This window comes from Gambusia affinis, linkage group LG08 (assembly GCF_019740435.1).
Source record: "Gambusia affinis linkage group LG08, SWU_Gaff_1.0, whole genome shotgun sequence".
In the NCBI taxonomy this organism is placed as follows: domain Eukaryota; kingdom Metazoa; phylum Chordata; class Actinopteri; order Cyprinodontiformes; family Poeciliidae; genus Gambusia; species Gambusia affinis.
The window spans coordinates 9,523,873-9,548,065 of record NC_057875.1 but is presented as its reverse complement, the minus strand read 5'-3'; the positions used below and the strand labels follow the sequence as shown (position 1 = coordinate 9,548,065).

At 39.0% G+C, this 24,193-nt stretch overlaps 2 protein-coding genes across 2 annotated transcripts; one reads left to right on the top strand and one right to left on the bottom strand.

The window, feature by feature from the left end:
• The first annotated feature begins 2,467 nt into the window (after positions 1-2,467).
• On the top strand, positions 2,468-8,604 carry znf710a (zinc finger protein 710a). The gene is made up of 5 exons (XM_044125046.1): positions 2,468-2,533; positions 4,321-5,817; positions 6,287-6,478; positions 6,558-6,732; positions 7,130-8,604. Exons 1-5 carry the CDS (start codon positions 2,489-2,491, stop codon positions 7,321-7,323), a joined length of 2,103 nt encoding a protein of 700 aa, XP_043980981.1. The 5' UTR covers positions 2,468-2,488; the 3' UTR covers positions 7,324-8,604.
• Positions 8,605-9,451: 847 nt separating this feature from the next.
• On the bottom strand, positions 9,452-23,755 carry idh2 (isocitrate dehydrogenase (NADP(+)) 2). The gene is made up of 11 exons (XM_044125047.1): positions 23,475-23,755; positions 17,628-17,719; positions 17,149-17,314; positions 16,784-16,944; positions 16,023-16,166; positions 14,718-14,854; positions 14,487-14,638; positions 14,281-14,393; positions 13,312-13,409; positions 13,120-13,212; positions 9,452-9,849 (listed from the first exon to the last, which is right to left on the bottom strand). The coding sequence occupies exons 1-11, from the start codon at positions 23,590-23,592 to the stop codon at positions 9,765-9,767; spliced, it is 1,359 nt and encodes a 452-aa protein (XP_043980982.1). The 5' UTR covers positions 23,593-23,755; the 3' UTR covers positions 9,452-9,764.
• Between the last annotated feature and the right edge of the window lie 438 nt (positions 23,756-24,193).

The following is a 24,193-nucleotide window of genomic DNA, read 5'->3' as shown; positions in this document are numbered from 1 at the left end:
CTCTCCATCTCCTTGACTTGCTCTCTTTCTCTTGTTAGAAACAATAACTTTTAACTTTGACCTACATCACACAGAGGATGTGACACTCACGCATGGTCACCCTATGGATAAACAGCTCTAAGCAGGCCTGTGTATCATGGTTTATATGATACACAGTAGATATATAAACCATGTGGAGAACAGAAAGTGTGTTCTTGTTCTGTCTGCGTGTGTGCGTGTGTGTGTGTGCTTGTCCCCTGATCTCTAGCATCAGACAAACACATTTGAAATCCCAGATGAGGGTTAGTGCACTAGAGAGCAGACCAATGGTTTACATCCCTCTCTCTTCCTGTTTTAGTACCTGTAGAAATTATATTTTACTCTCACTTGTAGCAGTGAGTTTCATCCCATGTAAATGTAACTAAAGAAATGGACGAGCAAGCCCTTTTTTCCCCTTGTTTTTACTGATACGAAGATTCAGGCCTGGAAAGGAGCCAGAGCTTTTCCTATTCTTCTACCCCCCAAAAAAACTTTTGTTGTCTGTGTCTTTTTCATTTTCCCCATAGGCTAGTTCTGTGTTGTTTTATGTACGTGTCCCTTGTTGTTTCTTCCATGTGGTTTCTTTGTCTTTCAGCCTCTTATCTCTTTGTTTCTTCCCTTGCTCTCCTTCTATTTTCTCTCCCTCGACTTCCTGCTATCTCTCCGCCTCGCTCACACCCTCACTCAATCTCTTTCTCTTTCCTCTCCCCTCCCCTCCTTCCCTCTCATTCCCTATCTCCCCCTCCGCCCTCCTCCTTCCCCCTCCGCACCCCTTTCTCTCTATCTTTTCTCATTCTCGCAGCACTCCCAGCTGCTGATGATTGATCAAGGTTTTCAAGGTTTGCCCTTTCCTGTTATTTAGCAGGAAATGTTTATGCACAGTTCTCAGTCTTGCAGTCACAATTGGCATGTGTCCACACTGTGTTTGTTGTGCCTGCCTGCACCTACTCCTGCTTGACTCACATCCACTTTTTTTTTTTTTTGGTTTTAGTGTGTTTACAAGTAAAGGTAAAGGTGAGGTAAAATAAAAGAATATCTCTCTAAATTATGAGGTTCGTCATTAGTGGCGACCTCATCAGTTCTCATCCGGCAGGTAGAACACTCTGCCACACCGTTCTCAAAGAAATCTGGAAGTTCAATAGTTAATGCCTTCTCTTTGCTGTTTTTTCCTTTTTCCTCACTCCCTCTGTCTCTCTCTATCTCCTTTTCCTCTCTCCATTCCCTTTGCTCCCACCCCACCACCTCCACCTTCACTCCTCCTTCTCTTCTTTTCTTTTATCTTGCTGATGGACTCCTCTTTTTTTATTTTCACACTCCACCATCCCCCTTTTTTCTTTTTTTGCTCCTGTTTTCCTCCACACACCCTTCTCCTCTCTTTTCACCGCATTTTCTTTCAACTCACTATCTGTCTTTCCATCCCCACCTCTTCCCCCATCCCATGCCCCCCCTTTTTTCTTCCCTGTCTTTTATTCTTTTTCTTTCTTTCACCACATCCTTTCTTATACCCCAGCCTACCCCTTCCTCCTCCTCCTCCTACAGTTCTTCTTTACCTTCTTCCTCCTTTTTTGCAGCATTCTCTTTTTCCCTCCCCCACACCAGTTCTCTTTCCTCTCTCCCTTTTTCTTTCTGCCCCCCCTTTGCTTCCTCCACTCAGCTTCACTCCCCCTCCTTCTGCTTCTTTCTTCCTTATTCTTTCTCCCCCATGTCTGTCTCCCTCCCTCCCTCTTTCCTAACTGCTTTTCTCTCCTCTCTTTCTCCTACTCTCCTACTCTCTTTCTCCTTCTTTTGTCACTCCTTTTTCTCCCTCCTTCTGAATTTCTCAGACAGTATACTTTATACTTAATTAGTTTAGATGAAGAACTCTACGCTCTCTGTGAAAAAGTTAAAAAATGTAAGCTTTTCTCAGACATTATCTGTCTGTCTGTTTTGTCACTGACAGACGCACCTCCACCCATTGCGTCTCTAAATGTTTGAGAAAGTCTGTGGCACATCTATGAATGAAAGAGTCTAAATCATATATATATATATATACATACATATATATACATATGTGTGTGTATACCTTAGTGTGCACTACTGTTAAAAAGAGGGAAATGCAAAGTATCAAGTGTGATCAAGACAAGATAGTAGTAGTTGAAGAGAAATGTGTGTTGAAGGGTCATGTTGAATTGTACGTAGTGAGAAAGGGAGATAAGATGTGTGTGTTTATGAGAGAAAAGAAGAGAAAAGTGAGATGGGAAGGAGAGGGTGGGAGGAAGAGAAAGAAATGGGGTGATGCTGTGCGTGTGTGTGTGAGTGCGTGTGTGTTGGGGTGAGGGCTGTTAGAGGGTGGTGGGGTGCGAGGGGGGGCAGGCACAGTCAGTTCTGATAACAGCAACAGTAGGAGGAGGATGAGCCGTGGGACCGCCCCACTCTCCCGCAGATATAAATAGGAGGTGGATTTTTTTACTCTACTCATTTCTCCTGAAGGATGAGATCCCTGAAACACCTCAAACATCACTCCAGGAGCAATGTGGTGAGTTTGGGACCCGAATGTACTGAGGGAGATGTAAGGGTTGTGTTAGAGAGGGGACTGGGGGTTGTTGGGGACTTGTTTTTAGCACTTTGTCAATGAGGTGTTTACCATAGTCCTGTCTGCGCTCTTACCCAGGAGTTATAGGAAGGAAGAGAGAATGTACTTTTCACGTGTGGCGTGAGTGCTGTGGCATATGGACGTGTTTTCTGAAAGAGCGCTTTCTGTTTCCATTCTAATTGTTTGTCTTTAGGTGTCATTCAGTCTTGCAACTTTAAATGTGAAAGTGCGCCACTCTCGCAATAATTACCCTACCTTCCCTGTCTACTTGTCATTTGTCTTCTTCTCTTTCATTTTGTCAGCCTTTCATTTTGCTGTGCTTTTTCTTCTCTCTACAGCCCTCCCTCCCTTCCTCCTTCACCTCTTTCTCTCTTACTCACTCTGTCTTTCTGTCTCTCTTCGACTGCCCCCCTCACCACCACCACCACCACCACCCCTCCATACACTCACACCCCCCTTCTCCTTTTCCTTTCTCTCTTCACTCCTCTCACACGCTCACTCAATCTCTCCTTCCCCTTCCCTCCCTCCCCTCCCCTCTTTTCTTTATCTTTCAGCCCCTCCATCTCATTTCTCTCTCTGTCTCCCTCCCTCCACTCCTCCCCCGCCCACAGCTCTTTCTCCTTCTCTTCATACCTCCCTCCCTCTTTTCTCTTTCTCTCTCACTCACACACGCTTTCAAATACACACCCAGTCTCTTTCTTTTTCTTTCCTTACAAACACACAGTCTGTCTCTGTCTGACTACTTTAAAAGCAGTAATTATAAATGACATGGTTATCAGGGCATCCAGGTCTACTCCCCTCACCCATGCACACACACACACCTTTATTCCTGTTCTTTATCTCCTCTTTCTTTCTGCCTTTTCTCTGTCTACTCTTTTCTTTTCTCTCAGCATTGTGTCAGGAAAAGGAAGCAGCTTTTTATTACATGGCACATTGAAAGCTGCAGAGTGCTACCTGAAAATAAACTACAGGGTCAGAACTTCTCAGAGTAATGTTTCAGCCAGTCTGATCCAAGCTGATATTTAATTTAAATCATGTCTTCATATCCAGTAGAGGGCCAGTTTCTCAAAAATCTGAGCACAAGGGTCTGAAACACTCAAAGATTATACAATTGAGTTTTCTGCATTGGTCTGGAATATAGAGCAAGTTCAAAGCCCAGTTGAATGTTGGAGCTTTGAACCTATGAGACTGCCTGCCAGCATATATCATCTTGTTAAAGAGGTTCAAGTTTTAAAGCATTATGAAGTTGGTCACAGTGCTCAGAGAATCAATGAGACGGTTTGCTCCAGTGATGGGCCAACTGTGGTCAAGCCAGGCCGTCCCAGGACCCCACAGGAAGTGCCGAGGACAGTCCACGGAAGTCAGCTTCCTGACCAGGACCTGCATCCCCTGTTGTGTTCTTTATTATTCTAAAGCCTGTCAAGGAAGGAAGCTAAGCGCGAACACAGATCTACCTTATCTCCTCGATCTAATGTTCTTTGGATTCTGACTGAAGACACAAAGGCGGCTTCTGAATGTAGCTTTCTTATTGTTAAAAATAAGATCTTAATACATGCAAGCTGAAATCATTTTAGTATTTGGTTACAGTTTTATGAGCCTGAAATATGAGGGTATATTTTCTTCTAATAAAATATTAAGTAGTACTTTAACAGCTGTTCATCAGTCCAAGTTCCATTATGCCTTATACCATGTGTGTGTGTGTGTGTGTGTGTGTGTGCGTGTGTTTGCAGGAGGAAGAAAGTAGCTGTTTGGTGCGAACTTTTCCAAAGATGACTGAGGCTCATGTGGATGTGGGCACACAAACAGAGCCTGTGGTGGTGTTATCACTTGCTCAAGCTGCTGTTCTTGGACTCATCTCCCAGAATGAAATATTTGGGGCTACCATTGCCCCAAATGGCTTTTACACAGGGGAGCCAAAAGAGTGTCCTCCTCCTCCTCCTGAGTCAGTGGAGTATGAGTATGCTGACCAGCTGATAGGTGCTAATGGGGACTACCTGCCTGAGCCTGCTGGTGAGCAGGAGCCCCAGCCACACTGCAGTGAAAGAAGACGCCCTGGTCCCCGTGGGAGAACCAAGAGGCCGAGGAGCAATGGGGAGATAGAATCTCCCCAGCACAAAGACGTTGCTCCACAGGCTCAGGTTAAAGGTGAAAGACTTGATTTTGACACCCCTCCTTCCTGCATTCACATGAATAACAGACACACGTCCAGCAAGTTAGAGGATTCAACCACCCATCATGCCTCCTTGAAAGAGGAACAGACCTGTGGAAACTGTTCGTCATGTGTGAGAGATACACCCGTCCCACAGTCAGACGAACAGACAGACCTGGAGCATGAAGACAGTTCTGTTAGGGAGAAAGAGAGGAAGGAAAAACAGTTAGTGGTAGCGGAAGAAGAGGAAGAGGCACTGAATCTAAAGACAACTGGAGAGAATAGCAGTCCTCTGGAGAATCGTTATTATGATTCCAATGAGGTGGCCTATGAGTCTGCTGACATGCCGATGCAAGGAGAATATGAGGAGAATGGCCAGGCACAGGCCATGCTGTGGTCAGACCCAGAGGGGCTTGCCAGACGAATGCAGATTGACAGACTGGACATAAATGTACAGATTGATGAGTCTTACTGTGTTGATGTAGGAGAGGGTCTGAAACGCTGGAAATGCCGTATGTGTGAGAAGTCCTACACGTCTAAATATAATCTTGTCACTCATATCCTGGGTCATAATGGAATTAAGCCTCATGAGTGTCTGCACTGCGGGAAGCTTTTCAAGCAACCAAGCCACCTTCAGACTCACCTGCTCACTCATCAGGGGACCCGACCCCACAAATGCACAGTGTGTGAAAAAGCATTCACACAGACTAGTCACCTGAAGAGGCACATGCTTCAGCACACAGATGTTAAGCCTTACAGCTGCCGCTTCTGCGGCCGTGGCTTTGCCTACCCCAGTGAGCTGAGAACCCATGAGAACAAACACGAAAACGGTCAGTGTCATGTCTGTACCCAATGTGGGCTTGAATTTCCAACCTACGCCCACCTGAAACGTCACTTAACCAGCCATCAGGGTCCAACTACGTACCAATGCACAGAATGCAACAAATCTTTTGCATACCGGAGCCAGCTGCAGAACCACTTGATGAAGCATCAGAACGTTCGACCCTATGTCTGTCCAGAATGTGGGATGGAGTTTGTGCAGATCCACCACCTTCGACAGCATGCCCTCACCCACAAGGTACTGGATGTTGCTTTTTTCTACCAGTTAATTGGCTTGTTCTACTTTATGTTACTAATTCCTTATTTGAAACAAGATCACAAACACTAAAACTTTCTTTGGATAAAAATGTTTAGCTTTTTCCTGTCAGTGTTTGATGCATTAATATAGATGTAAAATTGAGCCAACTGTCATTCTTATATCATAGGCTATTCTCTAAAACCAGTTGCTTTGTAAGCATAGTCTTCAAAGGCCTTTAGTTTTTGTGTGCTCAACCCCACCCCCAACATGTGTTTTGTTTAATTTGCAAAGCTTCTTCTCTTCCTGTTTGATGATTCACAGTCTCTCTTCTGGTATATATGATGTATTCTTTACTTTTAATGGTAGATATCTTTTATTCATATCAACCATTGCCAGGTATTTTTAGAACCCTCACATATTTAGATAATTTCTTCTGATTTAGACTTGACCACTTTGTGTTTTCTTCCAGGGCATGAAAGAATTCAAGTGTGACGTGTGTGCCAGAGAGTTCACTCTGTCAGCCAACCTGAAGAGACACATGCTGATCCATGCCAGTGTGAGACCCTTCCAGTGCCACATCTGTTTCAAGACCTTTGTCCAGAAGCAAACCCTCAAAACACACATGATCGTCCACCTCCCTGTCAAACCCTTCAAATGCAAGGTTGGTATACCAAGGGAGTATAAATATCACATTGAACCAAACCGATGAAGGTTACTGATTCTCCACCCTCCTCCCCCAGGTCTGTGGGAAGTCATTCAACAGAATGTACAATCTTCTTGGTCACATGCACCTCCACGCTGGCAGCAAGCCCTTCAAGTGCCCTTACTGCACCAGCAAGTTCAACCTGAAGGGCAACCTGAGTCGACATATGAAAGTTAAGCACGGCATTATGGACACCACAGTAGATGGACATGGTGAGTGGCTTTTGCTCTTGTCCTAATTAGACCTCTTTGGAGCAAATTAAGTTGATGAATTTGTTTATAGGGTTTACCAATGGCACGTCTCCAAGCGGGACTGCTCCGAGGGCTTAATATCACACAATTGTCACTCAGTCTGTCCCTAATGGACTTTGACTCAGCATGTACAGTAGCATAGTGGCCAAGCATTTTGATGTTTCTGTCACTCTCTCCCCATGTGTTTAGTAAATATAGCAGTGGCTGGATTAGACATTCTGGTCTCTATCAGTAAAGACTGATGCAGACGATGGGCAATCTGCTGGATGTCCTCAATGTGGTCATGTGTTAGGAAGAGATCTTTGCATGCGTGCAACCATGTCTGTTATTGAATGCAGCATTCCCCTTTCTTTGTCAGAACCCCCCCAGGAGACAGAAGGCCAAGAGGAGTATGAAGAGGAGAGCTTTGAATTCAGTGAGCGAGAAAACCGCGCCAACAACAACAACACACCCGATGTGGCCAAACTATCTCAAATGGAGTACTACAGCAACTATGGGAAGGGTGCAGGGCGCTTTAGTGCATCAGGGATAGTACCAAGTACCCCAAACTGAACATGTGCGTGAACTCATTTAACTTAGGTTTGTTTATTTTGTTTAATTGCTATTAAAGGCAAAATGGTTAAGTTCCTCCCTAAAGGGATAGCTTGTGTTTTTTAATTGAGGTTCTTCGAAATTATCAGCAATAGTTTCATTACCTATTATTCAAATGTTGCATCATTGAGTTTGTAGAAGAATAAGGAAACTATAAGAGCAATTGAGAACTAATAGCTGGCAACATATTTGCTGATTGAATATTTCAGATGATTCTTAGCAACTGTAAACCCAAAATCTGTCCACTGAGGTACAGATGTATATATGTAAAACATCTACATTTTTACAAAAGACTGTTGTTAAAGCCAGTAGCTTAAATGTTCCTGTGCACAGGATCCAGGCAGCTTTTTGATGCACATGAGGCAGATCAGGTGGATGACACAGAATCAAAGTAACTTAGTGTAGTACAACACAAATCACTCAACTGAGAAAAAAAAGAAAAACTTAACCACCTTGAGAAAGTTTAGAAAGTTGATATCCGCTAATATAGTGCTCTACCCCCTTGGATGAAGTTATCTTCAGTTAAAGTTGTATTAAAGTGCTGCAATTACCGGTATCTAAAAAAAGTTAGTCTACAATCCCACTGAGGTTTTCTTTACTTTACTACAAAGTCTTTACAATATAGATGTGCTACAGGTAGGGAAGCCATTGCAGATAACGTGAACAAACCTAACTTTAAAAAATCCCAACAATCCTTTTGGGAATATGAGGAAGCCCAGCAAACTGCACATTAATATGCACTGGAATCACTCAAAATCTGCAAAATGTGAAAAACTGATTATTAAAGGTTATACAAAAAAAGCAGCATAGAAGTATTTATAAGTAAAAAATGCAACACGATCATAATCGGAGCCCTAAAATAAAGCAGTTTTATCAAGAGGAAATGCATGTTACATTGCACTTAGACAATCCCAGAGTCTCTCCATGTGCTGGGGTTTCACCAGTGTGAGCTGTGAGGGAAGGGAACAGGTGGTTTCACCTACCAAAGCTAATCAAAAAGTTAATAATTTTCTTTGATTCATACTGTGATATAAGAAAAAAAAAAGAAAAACTGTAAGAAAACAATGTTCTGTACTTTACTGCATTTTATTGTACAGCGTATCAGTCCTGCTGTTTGTTGACTGGTGCATCGCACTAGAGGACCACTGTCTACTTTTTACATTAACAAACATCCTCGTGTATTGATCTCTAGTCTATGAATGTAACTGTTTCTGTGGAATGTGTAAAGCAAATTCAAATGTCCCTTTTTAATACTTGCACCCTTTTACCAAAGAATTTGACAAATCTTGCAGCTATGGGTGAGTTATTTTTTTTTAACCTAGCTGTTGTGTTGAACTGGGACATTGAATTCCCCAAACTTCATGAAATTACATCCAGGTTTATCCTCCTACCCTTCTTTAGATCGCTTCAAAAGATTACAACGGAGATCAACCTGTAGTGCAGCTTTCAACAAATCTTACCTTTCTCCCAACCTAACATCTAAGTTTCTGAAGGCAGCACTGCAAAATGTATTTAAAAACCAATGCAACCCACATCCATACTTTTACTTTTCTCCTTTTAAATTGGTGAATCTCAAACTGAATTGTCCCACAAAAAAAAAAAAAAAAAACTTGGACAGAAATATTAAGTGCCCCAGTGCATCTGTGAGAGCACACCATCCATCTTGCTGCATACTGCTCTCAAGTGATGAACGACAGCCTCCATACATGCGACAGGGCCGTGGACCTTGCGGAAAATGATGCGGAAATTCTCAATATATTCAGTTTTCCACTGCTCAGCTTTTTCACCCTTGCAACCTGCAAACAAGTTTCCCCATTCAAAATGTTGATATAATACATAAAAAATGAAAATCGCTCATTTTTGGGAGTTTTTTTTAGCTTCGATGTTCACTGCGTCAATATTTTAGCAAGGATATGAAAATGGGAAGACGCTCATCCTGAAAGGCTTTCTGTATTAAACTCTAGTGTGAAGATGATATGAATAGAGTTGTATGAACAATGTTGTGTACCAGGCAGAATTGTCAAATAATAAATTTATTTACCATATTTTTGCTGAGTTTTTAATTAATAACGGCCACACAAAAAGCTAATCATCGGTCAAACAAGATTTATTGGCAAGCATGTCCGTCAGTCTTCCTTCTTGCTCAAGGCATAACACAGCACGGAATACAGTACACATTACAAAAATAAAACTTGCACGTAATGGGTCAGGTGTTTATGGGGCCATCAGATGGAAGGACGACTCAGTTATTTAATTTCCTACAATAACTAGTAGATCCTACAGTGTATGTTCCTTCGGGTGAAACGCAAGTGGATTTGTTGACCTTTCAAGTTAAAAATGAGGTACAAAAACATAAGAGTGACATTGCCACCTCCTGGTTCTTATTGCTCGTTTCAAGTCTTTCACTTGCCGAGGGCTGTATCCAGATTTTTCTTGATGGTGTCGAGGAAGTCTGTAGTATTCACATAGTGCTCATTCAGCTTCACACTGAAAATTAAGAAGAAAGGAAGGGGAAAAAAAAAAAAAAAGAAAAATCAACATTAATATCTACATCAATTGTACAAAATCGCATTAAAATCTGCTTAAACCTGTGCATGGATGAATAGTTTCACAAAAAGTGTGCAGTTTCTCTCCCCCATACATGTTTTCATAAATTAAAATGAAAAACTTGCATGTAGACTAGCTACAATGCATATATATATATATATATATATATATATATATATATATATATATATATATATATATATATATATATAGGACTGATTAAAGACAGATAGGTATTAATGAGTATGCCTATCTGAGTATGTGAGTAAGTATTCACATACTCCTACTAATTTTCAAATAAGGAAAGGTTGAGTGTAACTTTTGCTCTTATTAGTTGTCTAATATCATATAATCTCAGTTATGGATCTTTACTGATAAGATTTATGAAAGAACCACCCTGAGAAATTATTTGTTCGTTGATCAGTAAAGATTGGAAAGTGAAAGTCCAATATTATTTCTGATCAGTGAACATGCCTGTGAAAGCACTACCAGGTTTGGGTGAAAACACTTTGTTGATGTTGCTAGTGATGCAATTTTTCTCCATTTATCTTTTTGGAGAGTTTAAAACGGTTTACAACAAAACAGGCTGGATTAGAAAATGTTAGCCTTCTGATAATTTCTTGTTCAGTGTAAGGGTCTGCTACTTCTGCAGGGAATACAAACAAAGACTGATTTAGTAATGCTAACCACAAACCTCTGATATAAATGGCTAAAGAAAGTTTGAAATGTTAAGTTTATAATCATCTCGCCGGAATTTTTAAATATTACTGAAAGTGTAAAAGGATAGAAATTTATTTCATCTAAAATAAGTTGGATACAGCTGTGGGTAAACTTGAAACCATTTTGTCAGGAAAAAAGGAATATGAAATACGGCATGCCAACATGTTGAGATTTTATTATTTTTTTCTGTTTTTGTGGATTTTATTTCAAAAGATATGCCTGTCCAATAAACTGCTGGTACCTCAGAGTATTTTACTGTAAACATTCAGTGCTGCAGACCAAAACAGCTCAGTAAGTACAGGCTCCTGTGAAGGATTCATTATTTTATTTTACCATAAAAAAGTATTAAGAGGTCAGCTGTTAAATTATTCAAAGTAGGGTTTATAATTATTGTGTATAGTTCTTCAAAATAGGTGATTAGAAATCATCCACAAATATTTCTGACTGGTCCATATCTGGTTTCTTTGGTTTATTAATGAGGATTTTATTCCCTACCTGTTTTGTTTTTTTTAAATTTATTTATTAACATTTACTGCATATACGTTCATTATTAGAAGCTTTCCAATTTTGTTGAACCCCAAATGTTTTATTTCACCACCGTTTCTGGTGGTGGAATAAAAATCAGTATGTTTGGTGGTGAATTACATGTTGAAGACACAATGCTCAATGAATATAGAGATAAACACATCAATTCAGACCAATGAAGAAAACATTCTAGAGGTCTTGAATATCAGACTCCTACACAGTTCCTACACAATTTTCATGTGAACATTCCATTCTTTTCTGAGCTCAAATTTAAGAGATCTCTGTCCCGTTTTCAAGCATAAATATAGAAGTTCAGTACAATTTTATGGGAGGTTCAGCAGTCAGTTTGCAAATATGTAACACACAAAAACCACAGCCCAAACGATGGGAAGAAGGGACAGACAGATGGGTCGACACATGAATGGATGGATGGACAGTTGGATGATGGGTAGAAAGATAATGAACAGATGGATGGATGACTGGATGGGCAGATGAACAGATGGATTGAAGAATAGATGGATGGATTGCTGGGGGATGGATGGATCTTTAAAACAATGTAATAGGAAATAAAGCATGGCAATGCAAATCTTTTTTTTATGCGCATCTAATTCTAGAATATACAGAACACTCTGGAGTCCCTTTCATTTTGTTCTCCAACATGATTACTTTATCACAAAAAGATCTTCTAATGACTGCCGTAAAAATATTAGATATCAACATACTGAAACAATTTAAATAAAACTTCCATCCTGGGAGTGAGAAAACATCTATACAGCTTTTCATTCGCTCTTTCATGCCTCACACTTAAAACAATATACATAGAAAAACAATCTTTTAAAGATTGCCATAAAAACTTTCCATACAAGTCCTGTATTAACTCATTTCTGCCACATTGTGATAAAGCTTTGAGAGAAAAAAAAAAAGGTTTACAATTTTATGAAAAGAACACACCACCACGTAGCAGGGAACAGGATCATGATTTGGGTGGATGGAGCTTTCAGTGGCTTTCCACTGGTAGGGGAGTGTCTCATGAAGTAATACACTGAAACCAAGATGCCACATCAATTTGTGGTTGGTGCCACAAATTGACCTTTACGTAACCTTGTTTTAAAGTAAAATACAACTGTGCTTATTGTTTTATCTTCAATTTTTTGATTTCTGTTTAGTTACAGATTAGGAATGAGCTGGTTAGCAGTAAATAAAAGTCTGTGCCTGCTACAGAAATTTTGTACCCACAAATGTTAAACTATTGCCTTTCAATTCTCCAGAGTGACTCTAGAATATAGTAACTGCAAACAAAAAATTACATTTCTCCTCACATTTTCAGAAACCTCTGGAAATGTTTCTGAGGAGTAAGATTTCCAAACATGAATAATTTCTAATCACAAAAAGTTGAGAATATTCAGTTTCTGGGAGAAATTTCAAGATGAACCTGAAATTCTCTGCAACTTATGAAGTTTACGGGTGGACTTAATATGACCTTCTCAAAATTTTTTAATTGACATTTTCCAACTCTTTGATGTTTCAGTACTTTTTGTATAACTTGCTGTTCTCTAACAAGGAGCTTGACAACTAAATTCACAACAGGTGTTTGATACATGAATCGATCAATAAATGGACCTTGAGACTGAATAACTCCAGGAAAGAGGCGAGTTTATAACAACTGCAGTCTCAAAAAGATAATTGCTGTTCATGCGGTTTCTGTTGCCTTACTTTTCTGAGAAGTTACCGGTAAATGTTTCAGTCTCAGTATGCAGATTGTTTCCTGAGTAAAATACCATCAGCTTCTCTATAAATACCTAAATTGCACAAACCCAATGACAGTTAAAAGATTCATAAAATAGTTTTTACATGAGCCGCAAGAACAAGAAAACCAAAAAAAGTACAGGTTAAAAGTTTAGAGACATCAGTTGGTCTTGTTTTCTCCCCATAGCAAAATTGGATATTAATGTTAATTAAACTTACTTGGAGAGGCCATGGATGCAGCCTGCGAGGTCCTTGGTCATGATGCCACTCTCAACAGTCTCAACACACACTCTCTCCAGAGTCTGAGAAAACCTACAAGTAATAATAATAATATGAAAAATACACACACATTTGTAAAATCTCAATTTCACCTTCAGGTTAGGTAGTTTCCAGACATATTGCAGCTCTTACTTTATGAGGTCAGGGTTGCCGTCGAGTTTTCCTCGATGCTCCAGGCCTCTTGTCCAGGCAAAAATGCTGGCGATGGGGTTGGTGCTGGTCGGCCTCCCCTGATAACAAAATAATCACATGGAAATCAGCTACTTCACATCTCAAAAGATCAAAATTTAACTCCATAATTATTCAAATCAAAAACTCATTCTATATAAATACATTACGCACAGAGAAATACAATTGAATATTTTTCCATTTTTAAAGGTTATCACTCAAAATTAAGTTTCTCTGAGAAGTAGAACATAAAATAAGACCAATAAAAAAAAGCAGCTAAGTTACAGCTTAAATGACCATCGGAAAAAAAGTCGACTTGACAGTCATGAACCCCCTTCAAGAGGAGGATATGCTACAGGAGGTCACTGCTGAACATTAGATTGCTGTATAACCCTATTCATGGAGAACTGAGTCAAAGGAAATGGTGTAGCAACAAATATGTGCAGAACCAAGAGTGTTATCTACAGCCTTGACAGGTTGATGTAGTACTTCATACAAAACGAGGCCTGAGCAAGAACGGAATGTGTATAATATATTGACATATTTTGCTGTAGCCTGATATTTCTGTATTAAAATGTTTTGTGGTTGTGTGTAATATAATTTTCTGTGAAACTGAATTCAGGGTTTTTAGCACCTATAAGCCATATTTATCGAGATAAACTGAAATAAATGCTTGAAATATATCAGTCTCTATCTGTCAAAGTTTCTCTTTTTGAATTAATACTTTTTTGTGATAATTTTCCAATTAATGAGATGCCCTCATTTATTTAGGAGGGAAAACATGTTGCGTTTTATTTTTACCACATGATGGCAGTATAGAGTCACAGTGTAAAAGCAGATAATGCAGTTCTGCTGCTCCATTCCCCACACATCTCAGTGGAAATGTTTTTCCAATACAGAGCGGCTGATTGACAAAGACTGATGGCTGCAAACCTTCTGGTGCTCACGATAGTGTCTGGTCACCGTGCCGTGAGCTGCTTCGGCTTCAATGGTCTTTCCATCAGGGCAGACAAGGACTGATGTCATTAGTCCCAGTGAGCCAAAGCCTGAAAGACAAAGGGAGACCTGTTTTTAGAGCAGCTCTCACACTGGGGAAGCATTTTCAAAAAATAAGCAAGTTTTCTTTTCAAATTGCTCACCCTGTGCAAGAATATCAGACTGAACATCTCCATCATAGTTCTTGCAAGCCCAAACAAAAGCTCCAGAAGACTTGAGCACTTGGGCAACCATGTCATCAATAAGCCTGTGCTCATACCAGATCTTCAACTTATCAAACTCTGGTTTGTAATGTCTGTGTGACATAAAAAGAAATATTTGTTTTCCATCCAATGACTTCAAAAGTGCTTTAAAAATAAGTCTTAGACACTCACTTCTCAAAGATATCCTGAAAAATATCTTTGAACCTGCCGTCGTAAGCTTTCAGAATGGTGTTCTTTGTGCTCATGTAGAGTGGCCACTTCTTGCCAATGGCATACTGGAAACAGCTGTGTGCAAACCCGGTGATAGACTGGTGAAGAGAGAAAAATAAACAATTCATGCCTGCTGAAGGTCTTTATCAGCTGTAAAAGGTTTACGACCTTCCCCTTGTTGAGATGAAAGTCATGTGCAATGACCTCTTATGTTGTTAAATCAAACAGGCCGAGCTGATGAAGGCAAACAAACCAGTAGCAAAGTGGGCTGAAAGGTAGCTGGCCGACTGCCAAGGCTGTCCAGAAAATTTTACAAATCACCACGTACTGTTTCTTTAAGTTTATTTGCGGTCGTTCTGAACTACACAAACCTAATTCAAATGGTGCAAACCCTGGGAGAAAAACACGATTATCACATGCTGGTAATTGTGTACTTCAGACGATGCGTACACAAGTCTGCATATCCATTAAAAGGATATTAACTGAATTTCAGTATATTCATGCAGAACCCTTTATTTTTTTTATTCAAGATTTATCCGTTTGTATTAATGAAGAACAAAGATCTAGTTGTTTTAAAGTGAAATAAAAAAATAGCTACACGTTGTACAATAAACAGTAAAAGATATACAACAGGTCTTCAGGATAAGAAACTAAGTTCAAGACCAGATTGTTTGAGCTCAGGCATGTGAATCTGCCTGTTTTCATTGTTTTCATAATTTTGACAGGCAAAAGCTGCTGCATTTAAGTTCCCTTTTCTCACAAGGCAACCTAAAATTCAGGACACTTTATCAGTGGTTTGAGTTGTTTTGTTAGTTTGACCTCAAGCCTTGTGATTTTGTACAAGCAAAATACTGCTTCACAGTTTATCTATGATAAGAGGCTGAAAGCTTGTCTGCAGACTGACCTGCTTTAAAAGTTTTCTTTTGATTTGATTGTGAAAACTAAAACACTAAAGAAACAGATTTTTTTTTTTACTTTAGTTAATTTAAAACTAAAATACAGCAATGCTCTTAACATTTCATTTATATCAGAGTATTACCTCATGTCCAGTTGAAACAAGTTTGTATTGTTTCATGGGTATTCCTCAATGTTCGTCAATAAAATAAGATTAGAACATTGATGGTGTATTGTGACCGTAAGCACCTGATAGTGTCAGTTATAAAACAAAAATCTGTATTGCCAGGGTTACTTTTTAAAACACCAGTGATCACTCAAAAAACTGCACTGTAAAAATACAAAGAATCATGAATGATTAGTTATGCTCACCTCGTCTGTGTTGTACATGCCCATTCCACAGCCGCCAGCTGGAAAGTCATAGACCTCCCATTCCTTGTTTGCACTTCCATCAGAAGGTGAGAAGATCATCTTAAATTTGCCAGGCTGGTTCACAACAAAGTCTGTTGCTCTGTACTGTGGAAGAAGACAGAACATTACAATACAACCCTGAGTTTGTATGTAGTAAATATTAGTGTTCACATACATTTTTCATTTCCAAACGTCATATGCTTGACAATTTTAAGATTTCTAGATTTTTTCTGTTATGTCTATAAATCCATGATGATTCAAATTCAGCAGTTTCTTTTGTATATATACACTAAAGTAAATCAGTTTTGCTTTAAAATGTTTCACAAGGAGATTAGTCCAATCTGGACTACATTATCCATACTAAATGCAGATTAAAAGCTGACTTTGTTGTCTGTTAACTGTTTATTTTATTTGTAAAAAAAAAAAAAAAAAAAAAAAAAACTGCCTCATTGGTGCATCTTTAGATTCCAAACAAAGTAAAACTACAGAGATGGGAATTGACCAATTGCACCTTACATCAGCACTGATTATTGGTTTATCTTGCAGATATATACTACTTAATATTTTAGATAAGGAACAAAGCCTTAAAACTAACTTCTTTTCCTTCCAAATTACATATCCTGACTTTTACATCTTAAATAAAGAATCTCATACTTTTCCATAACCTTTCACGTCAAAAACCCTGAAAATGTGCAAAGCTGCCAAGCAGAAGTGAGGCTTACCTGATCACCAAAGGCATGTCTGCCAATAGTGATGGGCTGTGTCCAACCCGGAACCAGCCTGGGAATGTTCTGGCAGATGATTGGCTCACGGAACACGGTGCCCCCCAAGATGTTCCTGATGGTTCCATTGGGACTTTTCCACATCTTCTTCAGGCTAAACTCTGCACATAAAAAAATAACATGGGTAAGAAAAACATTTCAAGTAGATGGTATTGTACAGTAAATCAACTAAACAGAATTCATTCCTTTCAAATTGTGGCGAGAATGTTCCAATATCTATCACCAACAACTGAAAACGTAATGTGAAAGGTTATAAAAATAAAAAATAAACATGGAAGATTGGGAGTCAAAGATTTGTGAAACACCTTCCACTCTGGCTTCGTCAGGTGTGATGGTGGCACATTTAACCGCAACGTTGTACTTCTTGGTAGCAAGGGCGGAGTCGATGGTGACCTGGTCATCAGTCTGGTCGCGGTATGGAAGACCCAGATCATAATACTTCAAGTCTACGTCAACATTTGTGAGGATGAGCTACAGAACAGGAAAAATAAAAACAATTAACACAAAGAACATCTGGAAACTTCCGACTGTATAAAGGTATTAGAGACTATTTGCATTTTTTCCTAAGTAAAACAACCTTAACTGGTACGGTGAACATGACAAGCCAGCCAATTCTCTCACATTCGACTCCTGAGCCAACAGCCATCTGTTCTCTCCTCCTCCCCAACATCATGCTTAAATAATCCACCAAAGAACTATTCCCCAATCAGTCAATCATAGCCTAGACTATCCCGCCTCCTCATTTGTGTGTTTACTCCTTCAGAGCTGGATGCCAATTCATCACCTTCTCTTTGATGAACTCCCAGATGATCCTGGTCATCTCATCTCCGTCCATCTCAACCACCGGGTTGGCCACTTTGATGCGTTTGTCGGCATCTGTTGATCACGGGAGAATGGGCGTTTTAGTTCTGTGCCCAAATCAAATGAACATACTAATCAATGGACCAAATGAGAATGATATTATGAACCAACAAATAAAATCTTCATATTTATTTAAGGATTTTCCCAGGATCTTGGGAATTAAAAAACCAGAAGTCAGAAATACATTTTTAGGACATTGTGCCATTTTATTTACTTGTTCACATTCCTCCTGGACCAGCATGACAGAATATCTCTAATCATATCTGTTCTCCGTCAGCTCAGTGTGTGAGAGTCCTGCCAGCAGGACAATTTCAGTGAATCTAAAGTACAGGGGGAGGTGCAAAGGATCAAGTGACTCTCAGATTTCCCAGCTGAGTTAATGCTCCCCCACCGCCTTTAAAGCCCTCACAGTTTACTGCAAAATAAACATTAAGGTGTCCCGTGGAACCCTTAAAGAAACAGCAGTTTCTTTGGGTCAAACACCAAAATCAATAAAAATGTTTAAAAAAATAAAACAAAATACATGTGATAAATGTGAGTTTGGTAAAACTTTAAACCAACCAAGTATTACAAGTCAGAGAAACATTGTTCCAATTCGGCTTTGGCCCAGACTTAAAACATGACCCGACTCCTGCTGCTTGGTGACTGTGCACTGAAAATATCCTCATAGGATAAACAGCTGCGACCACAGAGTTACACAAAAGACTAATGCAGACAAGAAAAAGGAGAAAACCATAACTGCAGCATAAACTCAACATATAGTTAGTGTTTTGTGCTGCTTTTCCTGACTTTATTTTCAGGGTGTTTGTGGGTCAGTAAACAGGCTTTTTATTCAGGTAACCTTTAAACAGATATGTTTAATACAAAATAAAGAATACTGACATAAACAGTGACATGAATAATCAGTGTGAGTCATTAGAAAATTCTGAGTAATGATGCTCAGATTAGCATCATTACTGCAAAGTATGGGCAATGTAGTTTCTGCATATACTTTGCAGAAATCTATTGAAGTCCATTTCTTTAAATCAGACAGTGATGTGTGAGAAAATTGACAGTCTCTAAGAGAAACAGTATGCTGTCTATGCTAGCTATGCAGACAAAAACTATTTTTGAGTGTGAACATGAGAATAATTCTGAAATATCTGTAAAAAACCTTTGCTGATACCCGTGTGGTTTCTCCCTGCAACAGATATCTTTTTCTCAGCAATTTGTAATCCCTCCTTACCTGAGAAGACCCTGCATCATCGTCCCTGCTGCTGGCCTCTGGTCTAATGTCTCCTCCCTGACTTTACTCTATTGTGACAATGAAGATTTCTTTTAACAAAGCAATAGTGAGCACAGAAATTAAAGAGGATTTAGTTTATTCCTAGGATTATATAACAGGAAAGAGATGGTACATAGGTAGAGGTGGGATTAGCCAAAATTTTCACTCAGGTAAAAGTAACAGCACTTCAATGCTTTTACTCAAGTAAAAGTTGGTCTGTTAGGGGAAAAAAAAAAAAAAAGTGCAAATGTTTTTTTGGGTTTTTTTGCAGACTCTGGCTAGTTAGTTGCCATGTTTCTAGTACACACAGGTGTCCCATTGCTAACCCACATAGGTGTAAAACTGACATCATGTGTACACTTGTACTGTGTTCAAAAATCAGCTAGGAAAAACACATTAAGGCATGCCAACAATGGATTACACACTGCTTTTAAGAAGTACAGAGGATAGATATGGGACAAATACAGGAGGACAGGTACCTGTTGCAGTCAGTCCTGGGGGGCCGGATACCTGAATAGGTGGGCCCGGCCCACCCTCTGGCACTGGGACTGACTTTGAGTGCATTACGCATTAGACAAGGATAGAAGACCTTTGAAGCTTCACTGTTGGCACTTTGAGATGGATCTTATTTTCTCCCCCAAGCTTGAATTTAATTAGCTAGAATAAAACCAAAGTATCTTCACTAGGCAGAAACATCCCTTACTTTGATTTTTATTGCTTCTGAATCTGAAAGTGCATTTAAAGTGCCACTCTAAAACTGCACTTAGCCATATTGAGAATACAGCTCATGATAAAAATGTTTGCAGAATTAAAACCCTTACTAGCGACATAGTATGATGCTTTTTAATATGCATCACACGTCCTTTTCTTTTTAGCTACTCAAAAGAACAGTAGACCTGCTGCCCCAGTGCATTGTGGGGAAGTCTGCACAACTTGCTGTCTAGAATAGTTTCTAAGCAGTCGAACCTAAATCTGCAAAAGCAGAAGGCTGTTGGCCTGCAGAGCGGAGGGAGGGAACCAATGAACTGAGCCGGTTATGCAACTACTGACTCTGAAGGACATGCTGAACCAAAATCACGTGAGCCCACCTGCAACATCATCTGTACAAGCAGCTTTGCAGCTACGAGCTTGTGTGCAGCAAACAAAAAAAAAAACACAAACACACACAAAACAAAATCAGATAAATTAAAAAGTATCCATATATAGTGATAATTGATTTTTTATTATACCAATGTACAAAGTGGGAGATCTTGCATTTTAGTATGTTTAATAAAGTAATATGTATATTTTAAAAAAATCTATTATTGATGGCCTCATTCATTTTTAATATAGAAATATATAAAAACTTTGAATCTTAAACATCCTTAAATATTTCAGTAATTCAATTGGTTTTATGAGGGCTCGCACTCAAAGTAATTTTTTTAAAATAATGTTGCATACGACAGAACTTCAACACAAGTATGTTAGCAAGACCAATAACCTGTCCAAGGTTACAGTACCAGGTTTAAGTATTAAGCAGACTTAGCCTGAGGCACAAGAAACTTATCACTAATTTTAAAACTGAAGTCTTTAAAGCTGCGTCTTAAGTTCAAGTTGTATTACACACTTTAAGGACAGGCATTTAAAGATGAGCTCAAACATGCACGACTGTCCATCTGTCCTTTCTGGTTAACTTTCAACACAGATAAGACTGAGCTTTAAACCCCTTTAGTTATAATCCCTGTAGTGGGGAGAGCCATCTTACAGCCGACAGGTTAGATGCAGGGAATGGTGCAGCACTAAGGTGAAACCAAGATTTGTTTAAGAACTGCAACTCCAAAGTGTGAGAACTCTTAATTTCAACTGAACAGAACATCGGGTCTTATCTTTGCATTCCAGCAAAACCAACAGAAAAAGTTTCTGCTACTTTCAGCTATCTGCCACTGTGTGTTGTGACTAGAAATGGAATGACTACTGGTATCAGTAACAGTGAAATCTTAAAAAGTTGCAGTTTCAAAATCTGAAAAATTTCTATGCCAATTGAAAGTCATTCTAATAAAAGGTTGGTGGGAGCGCCAGGGTGTCCAGCTATGTATGACTGAGTAAACACCACAGCAGGGATATACATTTTGTTCATGTTCACATAAAGTTACACAGTGAGAACAAACCTGTTATTAAAAGTACACCAGTAAAAACACTGTATTTAACTTTTCAGGTGAATATTGGTTTCAGAAAATGTAAAAAGTGGGAAATAGGAATTCTTAAAAAAAAAAAAAAAAATTCAGTTGTTGAAAGGATGTCTTCCACCAGCTGATTTATGGTCTGACAAAGCCAGGTTTTATTCATCTGTAGGAGAGCAGTTGTTTTATGTAGCTACATAAAACATATAGTCTGTTAAAGTTTTCAAGTACAGCAAAAATCAACTAATTTAAATTATTTTAATGTGGTGCACATACTTCTCTAATAGAAAAAGTGACAAAAAGGCTGTCCATGACATGAAATTTAGATTCCATTCTAAATTTAAAGCATGAAATTTTATATTGCGTAGGATAACAGTATTCTTTTCAAATGTACAAATACATACATTTTCAACATATGAAACACTTTTGACTGAATGTTTACAGAGGATCTACCCGATCTATCAAGATGATAGTACCATCATTTTGTTGATGGTACTATCCTAGAAATTTTAATTGTATATTGCTTAGAGACCTGACCTTTTTACTTGGACACGTGATCTTGGTATCATTTTGAACGTATTTTCCATACTACACCTCCAACATATTTGGTGCTTTTATAACAATTTATTAAACGGATCACTGATAACACTGGATTATTGCCAGTTGGTTCAGCTTCTTAGTAGATTTATGTTGCATCAAAAGTCCCAGTTTAAGTTTTGAGATTTAAAATAAAAATACTTGTTTCTATGAAAAGCTGATGACATCTCCCATTCTGTTGCCTAGTTGAGCTCTTATGTGTAGAAGGTTTTGTAAATAAATCATTCCTGTTACCATATCTTTAATATTACTTCAACAGTCTACAACCCAAGGCATACAAAAACTGGATATAGTTGCCCTTTCAAGTCTTAAAGAACTTAAATGACATTCTGCAGAAGAACAGCACATCTAGTTCTTTCAGGAGCCTTATTTAAAACTGCTAAATAGTTTTAAATAAACTATTTAAATGTCAGGACTAAGTTCTAAATATCAGGACTGAGTTATGTCTTAAAGTTCAGCAAGTCTACCTGTACAAGTTGGAACTTGCAAAGTTAGAGCTTGAATAAAAATACCATACTTTAAAGATAGTATCATGCTATCAGATGATAAAATCTTTAAAGAAGAACAGATATGTTTTTCAAATCACCTTGATTTGAAAAACATATCTGTTTTTCAATTTTATTTTTTTTCAAACGGTAGTGTCCAGCAGAAGAAATTTAATGCCAAAGGTCTCTTTAAATATTAATCTCTTGTGTAGCTATGAAAGTCAGAATGACTGCATGCAGAAATTACTATATAAATAAATCTGGATCCCTGTTGTAGGCCTCTTTGCTATCAGTGGCCCTAAACATGTCACACTTTAATACTTATAGTGAAGATCTAATTTAATGTATTAAATGTTGCAGTGAGGATATTGTGCTGCAGCCTGGATGTGACCCAGAAGAAGGCACCATGTAGGACACCCGGAGCTGAAGCAGCGGCAGCCATTGCTCCCTGTAACAGACTCTCGTATGCATCGGTTGACCTTGAGGAAACTTTTCTACAAGTTAAACTATTGACAAAACCTCCGAATACAAATTCAGCAATTTGTGCTTGAGCAGCTTCTTTAATTGGTTTTGAAGCCCTTTCCCTCAGTTAACCCCCTATAGGAATGCGATAAAAAGAATAACCGCACACACAGCTAAAAACGGAACATCCTTATGAGTCATCTGTAGTCGTTTTTTTTTTTACACTGTCCGCAAAATTTCCCCGCAAGTAACCTAAAATGTTTTGATTATGAGCTGCGTAGGATACCAGCAGGATTTGTTGACGGATAGTAAGTAGTTCGCGTGTCATTCATCAAGGTTAGCGCGTAATCTTTACGCGATCCATCAGTTGCTTCTCAAACTTTGAAAGAGAAATACAAAGACGGCTTTCGGTTTGCTGCCCTTCCCTTCACCTTTCTCGACTTTTACATCCGCCTCGTCATTATCACAACAATCCGCAGCCTGCAAGCTGTTTCAGAGATTTAAACAGGCCTGTGGAGCATCGTTGGCCTTAACCTAAGAACGCCATTAAAGCTATTTACAGCATCCCAGTTGGCTAACAGTAGCAGCACACACGTTAAGCTAGCATGGTTGCAGTTAGCGCGGCGCCGGTAGCTTCAAACGGCTGTCTCATGACGCCCTCAGTCCTTCCTGACATTGCTTTCTCTATCCATATTTCATATTAATTACATCAAAAACGCAGCGCTTTATAAACCTCCATTTTATTCAACAACAAAATTTGATGCTGAGTACGTCCGCCCCCGCCGTTATCTCCATCAACTCACAGTTTCTTTGTTGCAAAGTCTGGCAATTTGCAGCCGGCGCAAGCACTGCGGGATTTCTGGAGAGAGCCGCACCGGTCGACCTCGAAAGGGAGCTGAGAACTTTCAAATATCCAGCCATGTCTTTCTTTCCCGGGCCCAAAACACTTCTGCGGTCAACAGTCTACGAAACTCAAAGGGAAGAGGGGGCGATGTGCTCCGATGATCGCTCCAATATAGTTGGAGTCAGCAGCACCGCCCTTCTGGCCCTCCCCGGTGGAACACGCTAAACGCTACGTCAGAGACAGTCACAGCCGCAGACATTCACCAGGACATAAAAATGTTCTCATTCGTGTTAATACCTCACTTTGAACAAATCTGGAGAGGTTGGTAGAGTAAATAAAAAATTGTACTTCAACATATTTTAACTCAAGAAAAAAGTAGAAAGTAGTCCTCAAAAAGAATAAAAAATTTAAAGAAGACTGCTATAAAGTATTGAAACTAACATCTGATTTGATAGTTTAAATAAAATAAAATAAGGATATGTGCCAAATTTGCTAATTTAAAGTATACAAATAAAAAATAACACAAATGAAATGAAATATTAATTATAACAGAAAAAATACTTTTCCAAACGATTTTTTGAACCCAATATTAACTGTAGGTACTCTGTGTATATTAGAATAAAGGTACTTTCGGTGACAATATCTACAGTTTACTGTATTATCACTTATCCTCCTAAT